The sequence below is a fragment of the Doryrhamphus excisus genome, chromosome 1, assembly GCF_030265055.1.
Source record: "Doryrhamphus excisus isolate RoL2022-K1 chromosome 1, RoL_Dexc_1.0, whole genome shotgun sequence".
Lineage (NCBI taxonomy): Eukaryota > Metazoa > Chordata > Actinopteri > Syngnathiformes > Syngnathidae > Doryrhamphus > Doryrhamphus excisus.
The window spans coordinates 4,458,410-4,470,265 of NC_080466.1; the positions used below are offsets into that span (position 1 = coordinate 4,458,410).

Consider the following 11,856-nt stretch of genomic DNA (forward strand, 5'->3'; position numbering starts at 1 on the left):
AAGCATATGTATACGTTTATGGGATGCGGGGGCTTCATTTACAGTCCGTCTTGTTCTTTTATCCGAGAGAAAGTGTTAAAATGATGCTCATAATTGACTTTTATTTTGGAGTGAAAAGTCAATTTCCGGTGTAGGAGTCGGCTGGGCAACCCCCCTCTGTGACATCACTTCACGCCCCTCAGACTCTTCTTTTTTTTAAGGGGGCGGGGTGGGAACTTACCTTTCACCTATTAAACTAACAGCCTTAGACTCAAGATTATTTAAATTGAATTAAAAGTGCTGTGGTTTGGAAACTAATAACCTCCAAAGTCACATCCTATATACAATTTTAATAAAAGACTGGTTATGACGGCACATACAAGTATATTATAACATTTATTTATCAACATGCAGACATTTGTTTTACACAATTTATACAGCATATACACATAATGTATAAACATACAGTAGGTTATTTCCAGATTAACCGGAGGAAACAAGGGTCATCTGTGGGTCGTCAATCTTTGCACTGACGCTAAAGTGTAGCCTGGTCAAGAAGCGGCTCAGACAGGCTTATCCAGAGTGAGATCCACCACAATGAACTCTACTATGTGGGTCACTCACCTGAGGCCACGAGCCAAGAGCAGTAGTCTGAGTGTTATGTCAGAAGGGTGTTTGGGTTGTACGTCCATTTATTTTGCAAATGCTCTCAAGAGGTCATCTTGTACAAACACACTACAAGTGGTTCGTCAATAGACCGTGAGGCTGAGGCAACATTCAGGTAGTTGAAAATACATTTCAAGTCGTCTTTAGTGAGTATACGAAGAGTTCTATTCAAATCGAAATTCTAAACATCAAAGCTAAGTATCGAATTGAGGTTTCATTGTAGATATTTGCCTTCATTTAATGCTGCTGGCCAAATGGGAGGTAGTGTATCCCCGGCTATCATCACATGTTTATAATACAAGCACAAAGCCATGTTGTGCATACTAAAAGAATGGCCCCAGTGGGTGTTGGAGTGTCAGTAGTGAGGTTCACAGTCCTCCACAAGACTGTCCGTGATGTAGCTGACTTTCAGCAACTCTTGGTAGTGTTGCTTCTCCACTCCTGTGTTTACCGTCCAGGCGACCACCTCCACACCTCTTTGGCTCCAGTATTGCACATAGTCCCTGCAGACGTGACACTCAAGATTAGGGCTAGGATGAGAGCATATATAGATTGAGCTGTACAAACTCACGGTGAGACAAAGTTCTTCTGCACCAGGAAGGCCGAAATGCCACAGAGCCTCCACAGCACGTGATGGTGCGCCCAATCCAGCACGATATCCATTAATGTCAGCCAGTGGTGTTTCCATAGTGAGGAGTAACGCGCGGAGCCATCGCCGAAGCGACTCAGGCTCCATGGCCTATGGGTCAACGCAGTGACTACTTGTGGGTCAGTCTGCCTCATCTGAAATAGACAGAAGAAGAATGGCAACATTTTAGTGAGATAAAAGGCATTGCCTGAAGTCCAAGTTGTCCAAACTGTTTAAACACACTAAAACCAATTCAATGTAGGCCAAAATATGCCAAGTCGTTTAAGCTAGGCTCTCTAGGAGGCTGAAAAAAAGGCTGATGCAGGGAGGTTATAGGACAACCTTGGAACTTTTGGTCCTTGAGGCTCTCTTGCTAGGTGCTAGCATGATAACCGTTAGCATTTTAGCAAATTTATTCATGTCTAAAAGCAAATACACACATGGCATGATGTAGGGACACTATGGGACTGCCTTAACACTTTTTAGACTTGGTGCTTTCTTGCTAGATGCTACCATGCTAACTGTTAGCATTTTTACTTTTTTATGCACATTTAAACGAAAATATACACATGGCATAATGTATGGACAATATGGAACTGCCATGGCACTTTGCCACTTAATGCTATCTTGCTAGGTGCCACCATGCTAACTGTTAGCACTTCGGAATTTTGGCTATTTTACTCCTGTTTTAAGGCCTACTTATACATGGTATGATGTAGGAGACTCTTGGTGCTAGCATGCTAACTGTTAGCAACTGTTAGTTAACATTTTAGCTGTATTCCTCACGTCGAAAAGCTAATATAGACATGTCATGATATTGTAGGATCTCCTTGACGCTTTCGCTATAGCATTAACAATACGTTAATGACCGCATATAATAGAATGTAGAGCCCAGACATCCACCAAGGCTGAATTGTTCACAAAACTGAAAACATTCCGCTCTTAATTCTGAAGAGCGGAATGCTCGTTTGATGCCACAATGACTCAAACATTCCTCTTGTGGTCCAGACATTCACCAAAATGCTATGGGTTCTTGCTTGGTCCATGTGCCACCCCTCTACGTTTAGTAAATTCTAAGTGTAACCCTGTATAAAAGTGCATTTCAACAAAGCAATAAAATTAGTGGCAGCCTAAGACAGCCCAAGTGCCAGGGTGGGAATTTGTGAACAAATGTGAACATATCAAAGGCGTAGTAGTTGACTCTGTTGTTTTTGTAAAACTGACACTACTTGTTACTTGTCCTGTAGGCTTAACGTGTGATTCTTAGTGAAGCTAAGCTCCCTTGATTCCCACACAGGTAGATTCACGCTCCCAGGCCCTCTTCACCTTGTAGATGACCTTGGGCTCGAAGGAGCAGACGATGCTGCTGTTGTACAGGGCTGGGTGCTTCTTATGCAAAGCTGACAGAGCTGCAGCTGCCTGGAAAGCAATGGGACACGCAGGCGCATGGTTATTATAGGTCAGTCCTATACAAACACTCTGGAACTCAAGAATGTTACAATCTGGAAAAAACAACCATTTGCTGCTTTGCATTCCTTACTGACAAAAATGTGCTGAGTCAAAAACAACAAGCTAAACTGCACTAAATATGTGACAAAAATCTGTGTCTATTGTAGTTAAAATCACTTTTGTTGACTGCACCTCATCTGGATGGCCTTTCACGTCAAAGTATATGGTGAGCTGTAGTTTGAGGCATTCTTCCACAGCCTGCTCCAGTGTGGGGATCTTCTCCCCAGCAAACCTGTCCCTAAAAAAAAAAAAAACAAATATATTAGTCAGGAGGCTTGGTGCTCTCACGCCATATAAATCATTTTCATAGCTTCCACTTTCAAAGCATGTTTTGCTTTTTACGTAAAAAACATGACCTGACGTCAATTTCAGCCTGTTTGTGCATCGCCATTTTGTGACATACAAAAAGAACACAGTGGTCTCTCACCGAGTTTGAAGTATAAATATATATGAAACACTAGGAAGGGATGCAAAAAAGACGTAATTCTACCTGAGTCGGTGTTTGGCAGCTGCATCCAGCTTCCCCAAGTCAGCAAATCTTATTTGGCTGAGGGGTCCTGATCCATTTGTGGTTCGATCCACACTCTCGTCATGCATCAGGATTGGAACTCCGTCTGCAGAGAACTCCAGGTCCAGTTCTACTCCCGTGGCCCCATTCTTGCTTGCCTAGTACAGGACATATACAACAGTGAACAGGACTTGAGCACAAAACGTCACTTGTGTAAGTCATACCCCTCAAAAAATATCATGACATTCAGAGATCCATCAGTACACTTCACCGTATTTGTACACTGCATTCATAGTTCTTGAGTGTGCTAATTTTGACAGTGTAGTGCTGTCCCAAATCTATTACTGTCATTGCATACAAACCGGAAACATACACACATCCATTTTCTATACCGCTTATCCTCATTAGGGTCACAGCGGCATGCTGGAGCCTATACCAGCTGACTTAATGCGAGAGCGAGCCAGCCAATCGCAGGCTACATAGAGACAAACAACTATTCACGCTCACATTCATTGTTGTGAGCCTTTTGTTGTTTTTTTTTAATTTATGTTTGACTGTATCACTTTAAGGTTGAACATTGGAAGATTTACTTTCCTATTTCCCAACATTACGACAAGCAACAATGTTCCCGTTCTATGACACCCAATACAGTGGAACCTCAGTTAGCGTAAGCCCCCGATCAGCTATAGGTTACTGTTGAAAATGTACACTAAAATGTTACCTCTGTTTGCGTACATTTCCATGTTAATATGCTGCGTGAGTGCAGCTGTTTTCTTTATGTGTTTATCACAAAAGTCCTTGTTAGCATCCTTAGCTACTTTGCTAGTCTTTGATGTCATCTGCTGTAGAGTCAAAAATGTAAACACAAAACAAAATTTTATAGTTTTACACGCATAAAATAATTCCAAATGCGTATAAATGATATGGACACATTAACATTTAAGTTCAGTTTTTAGTATTTTATGAATTTATTGTTGTCAATGAGAATGGTTGGATAGTTTCCAATTTCATATCATACGTATGTTAAAACGTGTACGTTTTTATAAAGTTTTTAACCGAATTCATGCAAAGGTTATTTTATATTAAGTTTATAAAGTTATATTATTCCCTGTTATGGTCTTGTTTTCAGAGAGGTAGTAGCTTGTTTCTCTCACAAGACCTAGCAACACTGCTATGACATGTTTATACATGTCATAGCTAATATCTGGCTTGTATTCAACCCAATCAGAGGCAATGTCAAATGTAGTGTATATTTTAAAGAGAATAAATGACTACAGTTCTGTGTTACACAACGTCCTATCTCACCTGTCGGATGGCTGCGATAGTGTTCTCCGGCGCGTCGTGTCCGCCGCCCCGGTGCGCTACCACGGACACCTTGCCAGACCCAGCCGGGTGAAGCACTTGGCGGGCTCGGCTAGCCGGAAGCTGCGGGAAGCGGAACATGGCTATGAAGAGATAGAGGAAGCCCGTCAAGACGCTGGACCACACCGGACTACGGGTGGCCAGCAGAACCACCACGAAGACGACGGTGTAGAGCGAAACTTCATCGCCAAGCTGCAGCATGTCGTTCCCCCCCGATCCAAACGGTCCGATTACGTGAGAATGGGCGAATGAGCCCTGGCTTCTTCTTGGTTTATTGGCGGACTACAACCATGTCTTAGAGGTGTATGGCGCCACCTACTGGTATTATATAATATATCTCTTACAGTGGAATCACAGTCTACAACATAAAAACACATTTGAGGAAAAAAAGAAACTCCATTCCCTATTCTTCCACAATCTTTGTCTTTAATGTCTCTAATCTTTTGTTTTTTCCAGCGCTGTGGATGAATTTTGGCTCACTCATCTTTGCAGGATTGTTGTAATTCAGCACAAGATTATGCCACATTATCTCAATAGTCTTCAGGTCATTAATTTGAGTAGGCTACTCCAAAATCTTCATTTTATTTTTCTTCTACAATTCAGAGTGGACGTACCAGTGTGTTTTGGGTCATTGTCCTGCTGCAGAACCCAAGTTTGCTTCAGTTTGAGGTCATGAACAGACAGTCAGACATGTGCAAACATACATACAAACATACCAGTGGGCGCACTGTTATGAAGACAGTGGTGGAAATTAAATAAATAGCTGTGAAATAGGCTCTTCTAACAGAGGCCTCACAGTCACATCCCAAAAATATGCATTTTAGGTTAATTGGATAAATTGTCCATAGGTATGAATGTGAGTGTGAATGGTTGTTTATGTGATTGGTGAGACCCAAAGTCAGCTTCTATAGGCTCCAGCAAGCGTTTTAGACAATGGAAGAAGGGATGGAATAAAGTGCGCAGCAGTGGAGCAGTTGTCCTATTGTTTTGTTGCATTTTTTCTCAATTACTTCGCACCAGAACGGGCCACCGATAAGACCCACTAATGTTAATAATTAATACTGTATAAACTACACAGGTGAGGACTTACGTCATGTCAGACCAGCAAATTGTGACCTCTAAAAACATTTAATGCTTCCAACCAGTAGATGGCGGTAGTAGCCTTTGCATTGGTTTCTTCAATGCAGCGGGAAGAGGATGAACACTTCCGGGTTTTCTGTGTGTGACACAAGGGAGCTCGTGGGGAGATTTCCGGCTTCGTCCTGACATCTGTGGGTTCGTTCTTAAAAGAACCAAAGAACATTACGACCTATTAATTCGACTTCAGTATATTGTGTTCCTGGGGATGGTGAGAGACTTATACATGTATATATATATTTCTGTAATGCACTTTCTTCGTAATATTCTCATATCACACTATGTGTGTTTAATATGGAAAGGTGTCACAATGAAACCCGAACGTCAGTATCACTTTGTTTTGTTTGCTTCCATTCAGATCCGTTCCGCGTTAACCGGAAGGTTAAGATCCCACATCCTGTCCCACATAAGAGGATCATGCCAGCTCACAGGTGGACAGTTGTCTTCGGGTTCATCCAGGCTCTTACCTCTCCACCATGGATGCCATGCGTTCCTTAATCCCCAAATCACAGCTCACAAGAGGTACTCGGATTTATCCACACAGAAATTTGACATCTTTTACAAATTCCCTCACATGAGGCTCCTCCGAGCTGTCTCCAGGCTAAAATTACTCCAAACCGGCATCACTGTTGTTATCCTGCCCCCGGTATACATTATGTACCTCATGGGAGAAGCCCCTATATTTCTTGTCAGTTACTCAACAGGAGTAGCTTTATTCGCCGGCGTCATGTTGTACACGGCCAGTTACTTCTTCCAAAGGGTGGTGGGCATGATGTACCTGGATTCCACAAAAAACACTCTCAAAGTGTCCCACTTGACTTTCTGGGGTGGGCGTCATGACATTTACATGCCCGTGTCAGATGTCATGACTGTCGGGGACACTGGGGACTCTTTCAATGAGCGCATACTAAAACTGAAGCGATACAGCACTCCTAAGACTTTGTATTTCTCCACGCATTTTGGACAGGTGGTGGACAAACAACAATTTGAGAAGGTATTTGGAAGTTTAAGGTGATACTGTTAGCTTATTGGTACGTTTCAACTATTGATGTATTTGGTCTTATAACCAAGTGTTTCACGTACAGTATATGATATGATTGATGAGATTTGGCGTTTTCATATAATATTGTCTAAAATTGTATTTGCACTCAACCATATTGATGAATACATGGATGAAAAACAACATTATAGATGCTGTTATTATGTTTGGAGAGCAAAATAAAGTTGTTCTTGTAAAGCCACTATTGATGATGTATTGATAAGTGATTTACACCAGGAGCGCTGTGCTCTGCAGATAGAAAGTGTTGGTAGAAATCTACAGTAATCCTTCACTTATTGCAGTTATTTTGTTCCAGAGCTGACTGTGAGATGTGTACGACCTTCTCAATATGAGTTTTAACATTATTAGAACTTTCTTGAAATGAACTTGAGTCACATTTACACTTGTATTACCCCCCAAAAGTCGACATAATCAGAGAAAATAAGGTATTTAAAGGAAAACTTTGCCTGTCATCCACGATCCCTATGAGACAAATGCAGCAGTTCAAAAAAAAGCAGCTAGCACGAGGCGGCTAACAATGCACATAATGGGAAGCACCTATTGCGCCTGTAAAGCCCTATTAAACAAACGCCAAAGAATGCTCCATTTACATAACATAACTTGCATATTAACCAAGCTACAGCAACACTGTGATCGTAGGAGCTAACACCGAAGAACTATTTTTCTGGCTTAGTGACACAGTGCGTCAGTACTAGTATTCAGTTATTCAGATTCAGTTATAGTGAAACACTAAACTTTTTTGTAGCATTGTCATGTAGCACTAGTGCGAAATGTTTCATTGACAAAATATGTATACGATAATAAAATGTCAAATTCTATACCGCTTATCTTCACTCGGGTCGCAGGTATGCTGGAGCCTATCCCAGCTGTCTTCAGGCGGGAGGCGGGGTACACCCTGGACTGGTTGCCAGCCAATTACAGGGCACATATAGACAAACAACCATTCACACTCACATTCATACCTATTTATTATACAAATTTGGAGTCGCCTATTAACCTAGCATGTTTTTGGAATGTGTGAGGAAACCGGAAAACCCATGCACCCACAGGGAAACATGCAAACTCCGCACAGATATGCCAACCAGAGAATCAAACCCATAACTTCACTTGGTCAAAAAAATCCCTTTGTGGGTAATTTCAGAAGCAGCACCACAGCAAAAGTACATGATTTTAACACATTACTATTACTTTGATTGCTTCTTATTTTCTTTGAGTAGCTGCTGATATGTACTGTATCAGTACTGTCATTATTTTATTTACCAGAGAGGTTCAAACCGGTACAGGATGAAATGGGCAAACACAACCTTGATCTAATAATTCAAGAGGTGGAACAGCACATACTGTACACTGTAACATTATTACCATTATTACAATGGTACACTATACCATTATGTTCCTCTGACCTAAAAAAAAAACCTGTTGGTTTGGCGTTGGAGTGCTTAATCACTGACATCACTTTCTTTGAACCATGCAAATGATCAAGGAATTCAGCTATGCATGGGTTCATTGGAGGCTCTGACAATGACTAACATGGGTGTCATTCAGACACCATTACAAAGCTATTCTAAATTTACTCTGCAGTTTCAGATGTCATTTATTGTTTCTGTTTTACAAAATAAGATAGGGGCGGCACGGCGGTCGAGTGGTTAGCGCGCCGACCTCACAGCTAGGGTTCAATTCCACCCTCGGCCATCGTTGTGTGGAGTTAGCATGTTCTCCCCGTGCATGCGTTCTCCTCCCACATTCCAAAACCATGCTAGACTCCAAATTGTCCATAGGCCGAGGATGGAATTGAACCCTGGTCTCCTAGCTGTGAGGGCTGCGCACTAACCACTAGACCGCCGTGCATAAGACACATATAAAGAAAAAAACAACCATTCACATTCTGCAATATGTCCCAATTTGCAACATAGTTTTGCGCATTGGTTAGCGCGCAGACCTCACAGCTAGGAGACCAGGGTTCAATTCCACGCTCGGCCATCTCTGTGTGGAGTTTGCATGTTCTCCCCGTGCATGCGTGGGTTTTCTCCGGGTACTCCGGTTTCCTCACACATTCCAAAAACATGCTAGGTTAATTGGCCACTCCAAATTATCCATAGGTATGAATGTGAGTGTGAATGGTTGTTTGTCTATATGTGCCCTGTGATTGGCTGGCCACCAGTCCAGGGTGTACCCCACCTCTCGCCCAGAGACAGCTGGAATAGGCTCCAGCACCCCTCCTCGTGAGGAAAAAACGGTAGAAAATGAATGAAAATAAGAGGATTCTAAATCAGCTGTAATACATCAATCCGGCCACTAGATGCCAGTAGAGGCCGCATAATGTATTTTCAACGCTTTAACATAGCGTTGTCTCAGTAAATCGTGTCACTGCGATATATCAGTGATGTAACTCTATCTTGATGCCACGAATGTATTCACCACTATTTCTCTACACTCCTTCCGGTTTGTTCTGTACTGTTGTGTTAATTATACATCCACTCCTGGACCGGGATTAAACAGACAGTCATTGTGTTGTTGCAGTCCCACTCCAACATGTTGCGGAGCGTCAAGTTCACCTATTGGCTCTAAGAACACTTTTAAACAAGAACAAAGAAAGATCCTGGATTCATTTTTCCCCTTGCCAAACCCTGTGTATTGAAATGGACTCTGGCAGCTCTTAGTGTATTTTTTTTTTTTTCACGTCTCTAAGGGCCCATGGAGCGCCATGTTCTAATACAGGAAAGCCCCACTGCTCCTTGTTGCTGTCTTGCTCCTAAAAGCCCCAACTACGGACCCACCTCTGTTTGTTTTTGTCATTGTTAATAACTGAGGCAAACTTCCTTTGATCAACAATATTGTATTGAACTCGACCCCCATAGCCGCACAGGTGATGTAGCGTCCCATTTCCTGTGTTTATGAACACGGGGAGCTGCTTTTCTTTCACGCTCTAGTCATCAACAATATATAGCAAGACACTGTGTGTACGCCTGGCTGTTTGTGTTTTCCCAAGAAAGGCATTGCAAGATGCCATCGTGTTTAGCTCACTGCCCATAAATGCATCAGTGAGGCTATGATGCGGCTTATGATGGAGTGTACAGTCATGGGGTCGGGTCCACATCCTAACAATTTCCACGTCTTATCAGGAGAGTTTGTGGTTCCCTTGCTTTGTTATAACTCACATTCCACATTGTTTTTGTCGTACTTTTTCATTCCTTACCTCACCGTTGAGAACCTTCCTGTCTGCGGAGCCTTTTCCTCTTATTTTCAATAGTCCGATGTGTCACCCTGTAATAATTGAAATGCATTGTTGTTCCTTTTATATGCAATAGCAGGGGGCTCATGTGGAAATTGGTTGTCATCATATCATAGACACTCAAAAAATAAATGTTTAGCCTCAACAAAAAAAAATCAACACAACAGTTTCCATTCGTCTTTCTTAGTTATGACAACTTCATTTGAAATTCTATTGCACGAATTAGCTTTTCCTATTCACTCAAAGCTCATTTTAAGTAATGCTTACTGAATAATTGTTGTCATAGGGACAAGTTTTTAAGTTTGTAACTAAAAAAAAATATGTCAAGTGAACTGACTTAATCATTTTATTCAAAGTAGTTTAATTTGTTGTCTACTTAATTATAATAACAATGCACACAACTTTTTAAGTAGCAGTAACTATATATATATATATATATGTATATATATATATATATATGTATATGTATATATATATGTATATATATATATATATATAAATTTTGAGCGTATATGACATGCTAAGTTAAGTTCATGTAATTATTATTTGAACATTATTATTTGAACATAACTCAAAAAATAAAGTTAGCAACTTAGAAAGTTTATCTAAATCAGTTAATTACATTTTTTACATTGCATTTATGTATTAAATCAAGTGGTGTCAACAGATACTCTGAATTACTTTTTTAGAGTGTATGAATCAAATTAACCTAATTACATCGTTCTATTGCTATAGGGATACATTTAAATGTGATCTTGCTGTTTTTAAAGGGGACCAATAATGCGGCATTTTTCGATCCTTTGTATTGCATTGTGGTCTCCTATAGAACTATAGAACAACTATAGAACAACCGAACCGGAAAGCATTCTAGTTCTTCCAGAATCTGCACCTATTCACCCGTATTCCCTTTGATTTGTGCTTCCTGCCAAAAAGGTCAGTTTTAATTTATTCCACCCACTCACTTCCAAATGCGCAAACCTCATTATCTGAAACTTAGGCACCGTTTATAACACGAGATTACAACATTCTAACTACATTTAAAGGTCAGAAAAGTGTAAAAACTATACTAGGTCCACTTTAATGTTACTTCATATATGGTTAGATGGCGACTAATGTATTTTCCCAAATTAGCATCAAGCTCATGCTGTATGCACCACATTTTATTCCTAGGTCTTGTGTTTTATGTGTTTTATGGTGCGTGTTACATGCTGGTAGTACAAATGGCATGACTAACGGCATAAATAAAGGATGTTGTTTTTCCATTAGACGACAGCAGCATTTTGCGTTTTGCTCGAGGTATATTTTTAAACTCCTTTTTATGTTTGATCCTTTCTGTGGACCACAGGCTTAACTTTTATTACGGAGAAGATGAATTACAGAGGATAAATAAACATTTTAGTTGAAGTCAAGTAGATTTGTTCTCTCTCAAGCTTAATACGACTCAGTTTGCACCAGACACGACGCTAACAGTCATACTTGTCTGATTTACGACCCTTAGAAAGCGAGCAGCTTTGCATGGCTGCCGGGAGTTTGGAACTTGGTGCCATAAATCCCGGTGGCTATGGTGGCCTGCAGAGAGTGTGCTTAACCTCGGGCTGGCTTTATAATTAGAAACACACTTAGGATTCCTGGCAGGAAACGGCCCAGAGCTCCGTGTGTGCGCGAGGCTGTGGGCTAACAAAGAGAGGAAAGTGGACACATGAGGCAGGCATGCGATTTGATCGCAGTTTGCTTTCTAAGTGTGTTGCAATAGCGTCGTTATGAAGTGCAGGTGG

General features: G+C 41.1%; 2 protein-coding genes across 2 annotated transcripts; one reads left to right on the forward strand and one right to left on the reverse strand.

Moving 5' to 3' along the window:
- Positions 1-340: 340 nt before the first annotated feature.
- gde1 (glycerophosphodiester phosphodiesterase 1) lies at positions 341-4,922 on the reverse strand. Its single transcript, XM_058085902.1, has 6 exons — positions 4,596-4,922; positions 3,273-3,448; positions 2,915-3,020; positions 2,600-2,692; positions 1,217-1,428; positions 341-1,148 (listed from the first exon to the last, which is right to left on the reverse strand). Exons 1-6 carry the CDS (start codon positions 4,851-4,853, stop codon positions 1,001-1,003), a joined length of 993 nt encoding a protein of 330 aa, XP_057941885.1. The 5' UTR covers positions 4,854-4,922; the 3' UTR covers positions 341-1,000.
- Positions 4,923-5,869: 947 nt separating this feature from the next.
- tmem186 (transmembrane protein 186) lies at positions 5,870-7,233 on the forward strand. Its single transcript, XM_058079264.1, has 2 exons — positions 5,870-6,000; positions 6,148-7,233. Exons 1-2 carry the CDS (start codon positions 5,998-6,000, stop codon positions 6,802-6,804), a joined length of 660 nt encoding a protein of 219 aa, XP_057935247.1. The 5' UTR covers positions 5,870-5,997; the 3' UTR covers positions 6,805-7,233.
- The last annotated feature ends 4,623 nt before the right edge of the window (positions 7,234-11,856 follow it).